Here is a 15,677-nt window from a genome sequence, read left to right as displayed (position 1 = left end):
CATATTATAGACTTAGAGAAAGAGACCATCTAAAAATGTTAAAATGTATTACTGGCACATGAAACCTTAAAGTAGAGTGAATAAATGAAGACTTGGTACACCACTTCTGAAAGGTTGCCTACCCCTGGGTTAGGCTATATGCAACGCTAGCCATTAGCTTACTCAGTCCTGAGCTGAGGCTGCTAACTCTGCTAAACTCTGAAAGGAAAATGGCTCCCTCTTCAATTTTCTCATAAAACGTACGTATTTTCCATTAAAGGAAATTGGCAGCTAGAAAACATTCTCAGGTCATATTCTTTTGTTAATTATCTTATGTAGCAGAAGAATGGTCATATGCTTGAGACTCAATTACATGGGAAGAGTTTTTGGTTCTTTTCCCAGCTCTGCCAAAGACTTTTAAACAAAGCATTTAACCACTGTCTATCTCCATTTGCCCATCTATACAATGGAGATAACAGCTAGCTGGCAGGGGTGAGCTGAAGGTTACTTCATAAATGTCTGTAAAGCACAGTGTGAGCCTCAGATGGAAGGTGCTCTAGAAGTGCTAAGCATTATTACTTCTGTGTGCTTGTGTGAACTATATATAAACTCTAATTTACTTGCACTCAGCTATTAAATAAGGGCCTGATCCAATTTGCATGGAGCTCCATGAGCATCTTTCCACTGACTTTACTGGGAGCTAGTGGGAGTCAAGCCTGTGAGCTAAAGAGAAGAGTCCTCTCTATCCTTCCCACATATGTTTTTAAGTTATAGAAATTCAGTAATAACAAGTAAATAATGAGAGTCTTTGAAACTATGTGGAAGTATGATCATTTTCTCAAAAAATTATTTGGATTTAATATTAACTGTTGCAATAAATAAATAATGAATTGGGTATTTACAACAATATACATAAAAATAACCAATATCTAATATGTAATGTATGTTTTTAAGTGTTGGGTGTAGGCAACATGTGAGACCTCACTATTTTCCTTCACATCAGCTACCAGATTAATGCCCGAACAGAGCTTGCAGTGCGCTACAATGACATCTCCCCACTGGAGAACCATCACTGTGCTGTGGCTTTCCAGATCATTGCCCAGCCAGAATGCAACATTTTCTCCAATGTCACTCAGGAACAATTCAAACGGATAAGACAGGTATGAACGTTGATCCAGAAGGGAGGCTACAACATGCAAACCGCTCTTGAAGTTTCAGTGTGCACAAATCTACCTTCTGTACAGAATAATTCCATCAAGAGGTTAGAACTGATCTCAAATAATCTCAAACTTGAAGTAACACAGGGAGATTCCTGGCTATTTCTCTAGCAACTCTTGTTGGACTGTTGAGCCGACCTTCCTTGGGTACCAATGAGCAAAGTTTGACTATTAAACTTATACTCTTCTGTGTAGAAACTTACATTATGAAAGGAGTTGTTGGGATGTGACTGTAACTAGGCCAACATGCTCATATGGTAACAACTTAACCATTAGAAGAACATTGTGCTGAACTTTAAACAGGGAGTTCAAACTGCAGAAAATTTGTAAAGACATAAACAAATATTCACCTTCTACACATTTTATCATCTCCCCACCCCCCATTTTTCATCATTATTAAAAATATTTGTGTTTATACAAAAGCTTCAACCTGTGGAGCCCATCTCTTTTTTTGGTGTGTGAGGCAATGAAGTCATAAGAATAAATTCTGTGACATCACAATATTTTCCATGACAATAAACTAAGATGTAATTCGCGTAGCATTATGGGCCAAATTCTGCCCTCAGATTCATAGATGCAACTCCCATCCATATTAAATGAAAATGCAAAAATGCAAAACTGCCATTGACTTCTGTGGGACCAAGCTTGAGCCTCAGCACGTAGAACTGAGCTTTTAGTTTATTTCTTTCTGCACTTTGCATTCATACGAAAAATCAAACAAAGCTCAGAACAAGAAACAGCAGTTTCTCCAGCATATAATTATACACAAACCATTTACATAGTTAGTCATTCTCTTATGTTACTGTGAATTCTTTAAATTAATGGTCTAGTTTGTCAAGTGGCCTCAAGTATGAAAGTTCCTTTTTCACTGGTGCTGATGTGATGCATCTGTTCTTCTTGTCTGTGTTATAAGGTATTTGTGTTAATTTAAGCACATTTCTTTTCACAGCAATAACTATGTCTTGTGAGACATGTTAAATCAATGTATTATTATGTTTGTTTTGATAGGGGATAATTACATTAATCTTGGCAACAGACATGGCAAGACATGCAGAAATACTGGACTCTTTCAAGGAAAAAATGGATAATTTTGATTACTCAAATGAGGAACATGTGACCTGTGTAAGGACACTATGTGTTTATCATTTTTCAGTGCCTACCATGGTTCATAGTGATACTGCTACATTCTAAACTTTGGTTTTGGCTTGATCATGCAAGATGTTGAGTAGAGGTGGTCAGAATTTTTCTGTCAAAATCGGGGTTTTTTTTAAATAGAAAGTGAAGTTTGTGCAAACTTGAAATTTTGTGTGGGGAAAATTTTGATTTTGACAAGAAAAAAATCCAAATAGTTTGTTTTGGGTTGGATCAATTTGAATTGAATACTTGGATAGCTCCCCTCAGTGTAGTATATAAGTGCCTCCAACACTCCTGTGAGGTGGAGAAGTACTTCTTTTACAGCTGGAGAAGTGAGACCCAGAGAGACCAAGTAACTTGCCCCAGGTCTCACAGGAAATCCTTGGTGGAGCAGGGTATTGAGCCCAGCTCTCCCTAGTCCCAGCCTAGCTATCTAACTATGGAACCATCCTTTCTCCCCTTTTTAGCTGGCACTGTGAGTGGGTACCAAATAATGCAGGGAATTGTGTGCCTAAAAACAACGGTTTGCACTGTAACGTTAACAGAAACGGCAAAGTATTTCTTGTAGATTTTTATAAAAGCTTTTTCCCCAAAAAACAATGAGAAGTCTGGGAGCACTTGACATAAAGAAAGTCTAGATTCCTCTTTCAGATTTTGAAATCCTAGAGTCATCTGAGCAAGAAATAATTACTATATCTGTCAGGATATAAATTCTTAGTTTCACTCTAGTCTCCATTACATCCATCATAACAATACTGTGTTCTAGACCTAAACCAATCCCATTGAACTCAGTGGGAATCTTTCCATTGACATTAATGAGGGTGTGATTGGGCCCCTATAGTGCCTTCCCTCCAGGAATGTCAAAGCCCTTTACAATCATTCATGGATTAAGCCTCATAATCCTCCCATGGAGTAGGTAACTATTATCCCTCTTTCACGGAAAGGAAAACTGAGACACAGGGGGGTTAAGTGACTTGCCAAAGGTCATACAGAAAGTATGTAGCAGGCAGAACCAGGAATAGAATATCTCTAGATAGGAGGAAGAGAAACCAGATCAGTTTTGTGCCTTAGCTATAAGACTACCCTTCTTGTCTGAGATCATTCCCCTCTGCCTCTCTAAAAATGAAGGACTCGTGGCTTTTATGTCTTCTATAAAGACAAAGAGGCAGGCTTCTATATTACCCGAGTGTTAAAGTATTTTTCCTCCTTCAGTTGAAGATGGTACTGATAAAATGTTGTGATATCTCAAATGAAGTCCGCCCGATGGAAGTAGCGGAACCATGGGTAGACTGCTTATTAGAGGAATATTTTATGCAGGTAAGAATGAGAAACAGAGACACAGATATACAATCATCAATCATCATCATAATAGTAGTAATTCCTATGTTAATATAGCTGACAGCTGACTGGTAATACTGTATGCCATTCCAGTGCCACAAGGATGAGGAGGTTTCTTTTCATAAGGTGACAGAAGTGTGGCATAAGACAGTATGTTCAGAATAAAAGTGACTGTAATTGACTGCAATTTGTAAGATAAATGACAATAATGTAGAAATGCTAATGTCATTGGACTGCAGCTTGTTCTTACTAATAGGGCTGCCTAGTGAGTTTATTTGGCATGTAAACTCTTGTCAAGCCAAAAGGGCAAGAAGCGTGGGTATAGAAAAAGTCAATTAAATGGGCAGTATTAAATGGGCCAAGTTTAAATTATATCTGTGATGATCTGAAATGACCGAGTCTGCATAGGATGAACATTTGCTTTAAAAATGAAAACGTTCTGATTATTTCCAAAGGACACCATCAACTTCATTAGTCCTGAAAAGTCAGCTTATGCTCCCAAAACAGTTGCTTCTTTCTGGATTCCCATCTCTCACTAGTGTGGTTTCTTGTCGTATAAAGCAACATTAAAACTAACAGCAATCCTCTGCTCTCTCCCACCCAAGCCAAGCTGTCTGTACAGCAGCTTGCAGCATGCAAAGCTTTATCGTGATTGGAGGAACAAGATGCCAGAGTTTTCTTCTTTCTATTTTTTTTTTATCATTTCCCCTGTGCTGAAGGAATCAGTTTGACAAAGAAATTACATTAGACATATCTAACGGGGAAGGCTTGACAACAGGGAATCTTAATGACAAAATGTTAGAAGCACCTTTAGCTCATTGTCTCTGCAATATTTTTATGCAAAATAAAACTATCTGTTTCTGCACTTTATAGTGTTCCTCACCATAATATCTGACACAAGGTACTACGGTACACACATTATTAAAGCAAGTCTGACAGGTGAGAGTAAATGCTGGCAATGAAGTTAAAGGGGTGTCAATTTTTGGCATATTCTGTGCCCTTCTTACTAACTATGCACTTATAGGAATAACGGTTCAGACGGTCAGCTGATTCCAATCACTGTAGACCCATTTAAGTCAATGGAGCTACTCTGACTTATACTAGCTGAGAATCCGGCCCATTATTTGTAAAGATTTTTCCAACGTTTGGAATGCAGAGAAACATCCCTCCCTGAATCTGTATGTGCTAGGAGCCACTTGATACACTAGAAACAAAAAACATTTTTGACCATGGTTGGCTAGTCCTAGCTTAATACCTAAAAGAATAATTCTCCAGAGGAGAAGGAAGTCAAGGACCCTTTCCCTCCTATGTAGAATGGCTAAGGGCTAGATTCTGCTACCTTTTCTTACACTGAGTAGTGCTTTACTCCACAAGAAGTCCAATGGATTTTGGGTGGCTGCCTAACTGCCTTGTATGCCTCTGAGTATCTCCCTCCTATGGTATGTCTACACTATAGCAGGGAGCAAGTGTAACCCATGCCTACTTGGTGTGGCACTCTGTCCCTCTCTAGTGGCAGCTAGAGATTGATGTGTCTGCTACAGCCTGGGCTAAGAGACCTGTCTTTTGGCTCATGCATTAAGATCCAGAAGTCCCAGATTTGATACTGGCTAACAATGACCAGGTCTGCTGGTGTTACACAAGCCTCTTAAGCCAGGCAGGCAGACTTGTGCTAGTGGGCTTACACCAGGGGCGAAAGTAAATTAGGCCACTTACCGGTATGGGCCGGGGGGCTCCTTGAGGGGACCATTTACGGATCTGGGGCTTGGCCTTGCTTTGAGCAGGGGGTTAGACTAGATGACCTCCTGAGGTCCCTTCCAACCCTGATATTCTATGAAAGACTATGAAAGGGGCGAGACCTCAGGCAGAAGGGGCAGGGGTCAGCATCCCCCAACCAGCCCTTTCAGGCCGCCTGGCCCACACCACCCGGGGCTCCCGTGTTGATTTAAAGGGGCCCAGGGCTCCGGACGCCACTGCTGTGCTTTTAAATCGCCGGCCCCAGGGCAATTGCTCCCTTTGCCCCCACAAGGGGGGGGGGGCGCAGGAACGTTAAAGCGCTGCCGGGGCAAAGGACCATCCTTAAAGTGCTGCCGCAGCAATGCTTTAATGTCGCAGCAATGCTTTAATGTTGCCTCCCCCGTCGGCAGCCCTGCCGGTATGAACCCCAGGGCTGCCGACAGGGGAAGGGGCAGCGATGTTAAAGTGCTGCCGCGGCAACACTTTAAGGATGGTCCTTTGCTGTGGCAGCGCTTTAACGTCGCTGCCCATCCCCACCCCCTGTTGGCGGCCCTGCCGGTACGGACCCTACCCACAGGGCCCCCGACAGGGGAGGCTAAAGGGGCAGGGACATTAAAGGGGCAGCAAAAGGGGTAGGGACATTAAAGCGCTGCCGCAGCAGCGCTTTAATGTGGGCTGGGTATGGGCCAGTGCGGGTTCTTACCGGTACGGAGCACCAGCCCGTACCGGCTCTCTTTCACCCCTGGCTTACGCTAAATATAGCTGTGTGGACATTGCACTAGCAGAGGCTTGAGCTAGCCACCTGAGCAAAAGCCCAGGGTTCGAGGTGGGGTGGCTAGCCTCCTCCAGTGCCCAAACATCCACACAGCTATTTTAGCACTCTAGCTCGAGTCCCTCTAGTGTGAGTCAGTCCACATGGGCTGTGAGGCTCGCTCCTCTCATGGTCTTGTTACAATATGATACTTTTCTGTACATGCAGCATTTGTGACAAGCCAAAAGAAACAACAATACAAAGGTTATTAAAACAATAAGAGTCGGCTTCTAAAATGTATAACACACAGTTTCCCTTTCAGTTGCTCTGGTCACATATACCATTGAGGCATGTGTACAGAATATCAATGATCTAGTTACTGGTCTGCAAACAGTTTGTGTTTTGCTGCCCTCACGGTCTCCCTGTTGATAATAATCTTTGTTAACTATTGAATCTGTCCCAGAGTGACCGAGAAAAGTCTGAGGGACTTCCAGTGGCACCTTTCATGGACCGAGATAAAGTGACCAAACCAACAGCACAGATTGGGTTCCTTAAGTTTGTCCTGATCCCAATGTTTGAAACAGTGACAAAGGTAAGTTTTTACAGTTCTAAGATGCCTCCTGGAGCTGAGAACATTTCAGCTTTGATTTTGATAAACGTTTAGTCAGCCAGTGACATCTGCTCTCGCTCCATTTCTATCATTTACAGATAAATAAATATTTAAAGAAATGGTAGTTTGACTTTTCTCACTTTTGTTTAGCTTTTTCCAGAAGTTGATGAAGTGATGCTCCAACCTCTTTGGGAATCCAGGGACCGCTACGAGGAATTAAAACAACTAGATGATGCTATGAAAGAGGCAAGCTATACATACCCAGAACTGGGTGACATATTTCAGTCAAATATTAAATTTGCTCAAAAATTCAGTGAGGAGTGACCAAAACTATTCATGAATATGGGTTGAATTCAGCAAATAGTTTTGGCTGAATACAATTTTTTTTAAAAAGTTGAAAAAGTCTAAAGGGTTTATTTTGGCTTTTTAAAGGCAAAATGTTTTGACTTTTCATGTCAAAACATTTCTTTTTGAAATCTAGCTCCATTTGTTCACATTTTTATTTAAAAGGGTAAAACACCGAAAATGTAACAAAATGAAAACAATTGTTTCACTCAAAATTACATATTGTGTTCAAGCCAAAATGATTTTTTTCAGCCTTTTTGCTTCATCGAGGAAAAAAAATCAGTTTCAGTTCAAAACAAACTGATTTTTTTTATTTGAACTGAAAAATCAGTTATTCAATCTGTTCTGTACATATGCTCTGGGTGGTACTAAGAAGCGAAACAGACAATTCAAGTTCTTCTTCATTTTGATGATAGTTATTGCTTTTGATTATATCTATGGTCACTTTTTCTTCCTATGTATTTGTAAAGCACCAGGCATACCTATGGCACAGGATAATTAATAATAATAAATAGAAAGAGCAAGAGAAGCAGTCATGATACCCAACCACAGAAAAGAAAATGGCAAAAAAAATTCTCAGTGCACAGAATGAGTAATTAAAAAGAGCCTGCAGAGATATTACCAGATGTCATTGGCATTGCACCGGGAATTGCTCTTTCTCTCTCTTATACTGGACACACACGCATGCCATACAATTATATTAAACAGACAACCACATTAATTCATTTTATGGCCCAGGTTAAACTATCTATCAATGGTATTTACCAGATGTCTCTCCCTTTGGCATGTAAGATCTCTGAGAGCTGTAACCAGGTGTCAGGTCTTTCAGCTCTCTCTAACCTTTGCCAAATCCTTTTCAGCACTGTGCAAGCCAGAGAATCACAGTGTTGTGCTTGGTCCTGCTCCCATTGCAGTTATGACATAGCTCCCATTGACTTCAGTGATACAGAATGATGCTTTTAGTGCTCAGACTGTGACCTCTACTCCTGAGTCATCTCCCTCTGAGGTCAGAGTTTAGGTTTCTTTTCATCTTGTCATGATGCCCAACAGCAGATAACCCCAAATTCACTACATCCAAATCCAGTGACCTTATATAAAAACAGAGTTTATGGGCACAGGAGAGAAAACAGAGAGAAATCCGAAAATAAATTAAGCTCATCTAGGTGGATGCTCTGATAAAAGCACTGATTGGGGGGCACAAAGCTGGTGGTACAAAGTTTGGAAATGTTACTTACCGTATAGTTAGAAAAACCCTTTTTTTTGGTCTGCCTTAAGATTCTTCTCCTACCGTGTTAGATTAATATCACCCTGTTTTAGGAAGTCTGTATGTATGACTGTATGTGTGTGTGTGTTGTGTGATCTCAAATTATTTTTCCTCTTCCATGCACTCTAATTAATTTAAGTGATCTTTCTGTTGATAGTCATTTTTCCCTTTGGGTATGATGGTGAAGAGAGTATCCAACTCTCAGCACCATTATCTGAGTCAGTATCCAGTAATACAGTGTAATTCTTCCTGTTGCACAACCCAAGTTAATTGTTCATATAACACCAATGAGCTTCCTATATAGTTAGATGCTAGCTTTTCTGTTGGGTTTTGTCTTTTCCTGTTTCAAAGTTTACAAGAAAACTGATCTGTATTTAATACAAACATTTTCTCATTTCCTCCAAGACATTGGATCTAAGGGCTTGTCTACACTGGGGAGTTTTACACTGACATAAATTGCACTAGTGTTGCACTGGTGAAAACGTGTTCTGTGCACACCCTGCACTGGGGTAGAAAGAGGATTGCATCAGTGTAGCTTTCCTGGCTTTGACAACAAGGTAAATTGCACGAGTGCACATCGCTTGTTTACCCTAGTGTGGCGTGTGTGCAGTGTCATTCTTGTAGTTACATTAGTACAGAATACCCCAGTGTAGACAAGCCTGATAAGGAAACATGACCAGCAGGCAGTTCCCATAACATCTTGTTAACTTATTGAGTCCCTTTAACAGCTCTTTGAGAGAATGTTTCACTGTCATGCAAATAAAAATTAGTTTCCAACCAGGCTAATTTCTACATAGCAAAACATACAGAGCACAGTATTCCACTCCCCAGGGTTTATATAGCACATACAGTTTATATCACACAGACAAGACACTAACCCTCACATGGTTACTAAAGGAAAGTGAGAGAAAGTTTGCCTCTGGTGGTCTAGTAGTGTTGATATGTACTGACATGTGGGAGATGCAGATTTATTTTCCAGGCCTAGTCCCTCACTCCCTCGGTGGTGGTGGTTATTATTTGCCGTAGCACCACTAGAGAGAGACACTTTCCAAACACTTAGGAAGGACAATTCCTTCTCCAAGGAGCTCAATTTTTCTGATTGAGAGTGGACAGGAACAGAAGACGGGCCTTGTGGGGGGAGTTATAGAAGGGCAAAGATAATCTTGTGGAAATTCTCAAGTCTATGACAGAAACATGAAACATTCCTTAAAGAAACCCAAAATAAGTTCAAGATGATAGTGGGGGCTTGTTGATACTTTGAGAAGTTTCAAGCTGAAGTGAATTTTTATACCTGAAATTTAAAGCTGTCAAAAACAGAGTTTCTATGGAAACAAATAGAGCCTTAATTACACTATATTGGCACAAGGAGTGCTGGTATAATGAGTATCAGAGGGGTAGCCGTGTTGTTCTTCTTCGGATGCAAGAAGAAGAATACCCACTTCTTGCATCCGAAGAAGTGGGTATTCACCCACGAAAGCTCATGCTGCAAAACGTCTGTTAGTCTATAAGGTGCCACAGGATTCTTTGTTGCTGGTATAATGAGAACTGTGTAAACTCAGAAATGCCATCAAACAATAGCAGGTAGCGAATGATCTCAGAAATTAACTCAACACATAATGAGAAATAGTGAGGTGCACTTTCTCCAGACAAGTACCATAGTTATTTTGGATGGAATGGGGCCTTTGATGACCAAATTAGTGTATACTATTGCATTAGCGATTCAGCTGATATCTTATTGAGGATTAGTGATCAGCTAGCAGTGGCAGTCTGTCTGTGACGTGCCAGTGGTGATATTTGTTCTGCTTTGTTCTTTATTCTAGTTGCAAAAGAAGAAAAGCACAAGTTTGACAACTGACAGCACACAGAAGTGAAAAGAAAAACACTCTGAGCTACAGAAAAGTCACAAGGTGAGTTTTTGTTTGTTTTTTAAATATTTTAAAAGTAGACACACATGGACAGAAGATGGTGCAGCTCAACTGACTTCAGCGAACTTTTCCCTTCTTGTGCCCATAGAGAATTTGGCTGGAAGTCCATAGATATAAGATGAAGTTTTAACAGCCACCCTTTTCTGGAAAATGATTCCCAGAAGTCCAAAAAAAAAAAAAAAGTAATTCTGATTAATGCACTAAATACCTGTAGGCAGCCATATGACAATTACAGCATAATCTAACTAATCTTTGTATCCTAATATTTATGGGTCAGTGGGTGTAGCAGCACATGCTTTGTTTACCTAGCGATATTCCAGAGATTATGATCTAACAGTGTATATAATTGTCTGAATTTTATTACGTTTAGTTGACATTTAATATATTTGATCTGAATTTCCCTTCTGTACCAGAACAGAACTGATGAGACCTTAAAGGTCTGTTGTGTTTGTTCATGGAGTGGATTGATGCAGCTAAGTATCATGGGATCCTTCAGCCCAGAGGAAAGATGGTAGAAAGCCGCCGAGACCATGGCAAGAACATATTTTCTAAGAACTGTTGCTATCCTCATGGATGCAAAAAAAGGAAACTTTGATGTATAGTTTTGTTTTGTTTTTTTCAACTGCTCTTCTAAATAATATATTCTTATACAAACCTGGGTGCTGTAATTATTTCCTTTCATAGATGTGCATATAAAGAACTGCTCCTGTTCCCAAAGAAAAATGTTTTCATAATATGTACATGGAGGAAGGGGTTGGGTGTTGGACTTTTTAGAAGAGACATTTTATAAACATTTGTATGTGGTATAGTGTATGTCATAACAGTAAGAACAGAAAAATGCTTTATTATTCATGTATGGTTATGTAAATATTAGGAGCTAAATCCTGCCCTGGTGTATACCCACAGGACACTAACCCTCACATGGTTACTAAAGGAAAGGGAGAAAAAGTTTGACTCTGGTGGTCTAGTAGTGTTGATATGCACTGTCGTGGGAGAGGCAGGTTTATTTACAAGGCCTAGTCCCTCCCACCCCTGCCACTCTACTGAGGGACAGATTGTGACAGATCCCTGTGCAAGAATACAAGGGAGGAGAAGGAGGGGTAAGGAACCATTGTTTCTTGTGCCCCTGCTGCAGAGGCGAGCCCCCCAATCTTAGCCCTTGAGCAATCCTGAGTGCAGGAACTGGTCCCTGCTAGCACTGGCTGGGACACTAGCTGCCAGAGTTGGCCAGCTGCACAATGGAGTCCCCCTGCTGAGGTGTATCCATGGGTGTGCTCTGTCTTGACAACTGCCCTCTTGGCTGACACATGGGGAACTGAGCAGGAGATGTCCAAACTGAAAACATGAGCTGCTACATCTTGAGCTAAATAGCCAAAGCTCTGTAGCTAGGGACTGCAACAACTCCTATCCTCTGGGTCTCGACACAGAGGGTCAGATGTAGCACATGTTCACCCAGGGTTACATCTGCACACAAGGGAATTCCAAGTGGCATGCGCAATAGTGCCAGTGGTGGAGTGGTGCTCCTCCATTCCGCCCCCAATGAAGGTTCATGGCTAGAAGCCACAACAGAGCCTGGAACGGGGTTCCACATGTATTACCGAGGGCAGAATTTGGCCCTAGGTTTTTTAATCTTCACATGACAGAAGTGTAAGAAGTATTGCACTGTAGCTTTCACATGGGTATGCTTTTAATCAGACTCTTTTGGTGGAAGAAAACAGGCTGCCATTTCTGTGCTTTGTCTCCTAGGTTATTCTGTGGTTGTGCTATAAATATGCAGAGTAGCACATAAGGAAGGCATGGTGCCCATGAATGCTCGTGTTTCTCTTTGAAGGGCACACACACTGAAGCCATATGTCTGCAAGCTCCAAAGCTGCATGTGAAGTCTTAGCTCATTTTAAAAAGAAAGAAGAAGGTGGGTAGCTAGTCCTCCTTCCTCATGACACAGGCAACACTTTGGGAATCTCAGGCTTTCCTTTCTAGGAGTACCAAGTGACTAACACTTGCTCTTTTCAGCATTGAATAATAATCTTACCTTCTTTTTGTACAGTGCTCTGGCATTTCAAAGCCTTTATTCTCCTCTAGTTTGTGTGTGTTAATTCTCAGCTTAACATTGTTTCTCCCGGGGTGGATATCCCAGTATTGTGATCTGCTCTCCAGTCCTCCACAGACTGGACACCTCCTTGAAATCTCCAACTCTTTCCCCACTTCCTGCTTGGCTGCCCCAATAGCAGAACCACCGTGGGTGGTGCTGACTTTTCCTGTTGTAAATTGGATGGTAGCAAGAAGCAAAGCCCGGATTTGAACACCCCGACAAGGAACGGTTCTAAACCCAGATTCATATGCAAGTTATACAAATACCTTCATCATACACCTCTACCCCCGATATAATGCCACCCAATAGAACACTAATTCACATATAACGCGGTAAAGCATCGCTCCGGGGGGGGCGGGGCTGCGCACTCCGGCGGATCAAAGCAAGTTCGATATAACGCAGTTTCACCTATAACGCGATAAGATTTTTTTGCTCCCAAGGACAGCGTTATATCGGGGTAGAGGTGTACAATGATCCAAATACCCCTGAACTCTGTGATGTCTGAGAACTGAATCTGAATTGTGCAGCTACCTGTCTTTAGTAAATATTATACTCCAGAGTTCATGATGAACCAGATTCATTTTGCTGTGGAGTTCCTGGTTTCTTTTCACAAGGGAATCAAATTTACCATCTCCAGTTAAGTGGATTTCCTCCACAAATCAGCCCCCAAAGCAGATGTGCTGTGTAGTAATTACAAACAATTGCTTTAGAATATACCAAGTCCTGCATTCAACCAGAGCATTAAATGAGAAAATCTCTTGTAATAAGACCGTCTGCCTCACCCCACTCATAATAAAGATTTTAAGTGTTTATTATTATGTTGTGTTACCTCAGAGATTTCATTTCAACTGAAAGACTCTTCAGCAAACCAAAGCTCTGACTCTCCAAGCATTTGCTTAACTTTACACACATGATAGTCTCATAGACATTAATGGAACTCCACACATGCATAAAGTTAAGCGTGTGCATAAGCATTTTCAGGATCAGGGCTCATCATGAGCTTGAGCCTTCTCCCATTGAAATGAAAGAGTTTTGTAATTGACTTCAGTGGGATGAAGCTAATTCCCCATCATGTTTAAAGGTAGCCTAAAATCTCGGATTTACTTCTGAAGGGAGATCACTATAAAGGACACTGGTGCAACCCTCCTGGCTTTAATGTAGGTGCATCAGTATTACTGAGAGGAGAATTTGGCTCTTACTTACTCAAGCATATGCTAATACCTATAGAGAGTGAGTGAGAGTGAGTGTGTGTGTGTGTGTGATGTCATCTCAAATTCTTTTTCCTCTTCCATGCACTCTCATTTAAGTGATCTTTCTGTTGACAGAGTTATTTTTCCCTTTGGCTATGATGGTTAAGAGAGTATCCAACTCTCTCTATCTTGTAACATATACTGCAGTTAACTAAAGGAACATGAAAAGTGCAGGCAGCTGTTTACACGAATTGAAAACAAGACCCCTTGTTTTGTTAACCAGCTACTGATATAAACTGGAAGGCCCCATCACTTATTTTGGCCCCTCTGTATTTGCAGTGGTTTCCAAGCAGTCCCTGTCCAATTTATGTTTAAATATGGGGATTGGAAGGCATCCTCTCTTAATTCTAGTTTTCACCTGTCTTTCCATAATATTTGATATTGTGATTCTTATGTAAATGAATGGATTTGATAAATCCTGGCAATTAGCCCTTTCAATTGTCATGCATTTTCAGTCTGACATTTGAAATCTATACTTAGCATAAAAATGGAGCTTTTGGAGACATCCAGACAGGCATCTGAAGTATGATTTAATCATTTTATTCTAACCCAGTGAAGTATATATCTATGAATGTTATATTGTAATATTATCTTTGACTCTGTGATATGTGCCTTACAAAATGTTACACTGTCTGCTGCTCATATCCTTTGAGCATCATTATTATCCTGAGTGCGTTCCAGTCCGGTATTTTTACCATTATCCTTAGAATCATAAGCAAATACAAAAGAATTTATATCTGTTCCACATTTTTGGCTTGGGAAACCAAGCTAAGGCTCTGTTTTGTTTTTAAATACAGAGATTTCCCCCGAGTCCTGTACACACTTCACTCTTGCACAGAGCATTTCTAATCAGATCAAAGTAAGGTCATATATCATAACTACATAGCTGGGAAAGAGACAGCTTTAAAAACTTGAATACTCCACAGCAGCCAATTTTAAAGGAAAGTTTCGTGCATGTTAAATACATGGACTATGTAATGCCAAATAAATATCTGTACATGGAAATTGCTAATATCAGAGCTGCCTCTGTGGTGTAATAATAGTAGCATCTGTTCCCTATGGCAGTGAAGCACAATACTGGTACTGAGGATGAACCCATCGTGAAAAGAAATGTCAGACAGTATTTAATTTTCCCATTTAAATCATGGGCTATTGTTCCAACCTGCCTCTCTGCTCCAGAAACATTGGAAGCTAGAGAAAGTCTTTGTGCCTGAGCTGTAATATTAAAAATTCATACACTTTTTATTACTCTCCTAATCTCATTCTTTTGTTACAATAATAACAATAATTAATAAATAATAAACATAATAAAAGGTTTCAGGAGAAATACACTAATTCTGGAACAAATTTTCCACAGAGTTGGGCAAAATCTTCCCTAGCTTGCTTATACCCCATGTCATCTCATTGACTTCATTGGGGTTGGATGGTGGGTAAGATGGGGCAGAATGAAGCTAGCTGCCACTGATTCCCTGGTGTAACATTAGAGGCACTTAACGCAAGTCTGGAGGGAAACTGCAAGAATTTTACACCTCTGATCCTGGGGCCCTTGTGTGCGGGCTGGTCCTTAAAATAAACACTAGTTTCTAGAGGCCCCCAGGGGCTGTTTGCGCAGCTGGGAATTGGGCAGGAAAAAGGTAACCTTGGCCACACACTGTGCCCCTCCCCCCGCCCGTTATCTGGCCAAGTCCAGAAAGGGTGGCATACAAGGCTCTATATCACCTAAAGATTCCCCTGTGCCTGGGGAATACTCCAGTGTCTAGATCTGCTGGGTAGGGCTGTTTTTTTGCTGCCAAAGTGATGCAGTCTTCTCCACGTACCAGCGAATCAAGGCCTGCTGTGTTTAAAACATTATTAATGTTTTCCCAGGCAACAAAGATGTGGGTGGGAAGGTCTGGTCTTCTCAATCCCCCAGGTAAGCGCAGAGTAAAAGTTAGTGACTGGACTCTGAAGAATTGTACTAGAAAGCGGGCAATAAGTGCACCTATCACAGGAGAAAGGCCAACAGCCATAAACATGGCAGACCCAAAATGTGCCCTCC

General features: G+C 41.0%; 1 protein-coding gene across 7 annotated transcripts in view; it reads left to right on the top strand.

Annotated features, from left to right (window-relative positions):
- PDE9A (phosphodiesterase 9A) overlaps positions 1–11,389 on the top strand; it is a 117,935-nt gene extending 106,546 nt beyond the window's left edge. For 6 of the 7 annotated variants that reach the window (XM_039520885.1, XM_039520890.1, XM_039520889.1 and 3 more), the window contains 7 exons: positions 983–1,139; positions 2,205–2,318; positions 3,543–3,647; positions 6,617–6,745; positions 6,914–7,009; positions 10,193–10,279; positions 10,711–11,389. In XM_039520885.1, the coding sequence (XP_039376819.1) occupies positions 983–1,139; positions 2,205–2,318; positions 3,543–3,647; positions 6,617–6,745; positions 6,914–7,009; positions 10,193–10,243 (652 nt within the window). In that variant the 3' untranslated portion in view covers positions 10,244–10,279; positions 10,711–11,389. The remainder of the gene's footprint in view (positions 1–982; positions 1,140–2,204; positions 2,319–3,542; positions 3,648–6,616; positions 6,746–6,913; positions 7,010–10,192; positions 10,280–10,710) is intronic. The other variant, XM_039520886.1, reaches the window with a different exon arrangement.
- The last annotated feature ends 4,288 nt before the right edge of the window (positions 11,390–15,677 follow it).

Source organism: Mauremys reevesii, linkage group 1 (assembly GCF_016161935.1).
Source record: "Mauremys reevesii isolate NIE-2019 linkage group 1, ASM1616193v1, whole genome shotgun sequence".
Classification (NCBI taxonomy): Eukaryota; Metazoa; Chordata; order Testudines; family Geoemydidae; genus Mauremys; species Mauremys reevesii.
The sequence above is the reverse complement of the archived record's forward strand: the minus strand, read 5'-3'. Positions and strand labels throughout refer to the sequence as shown.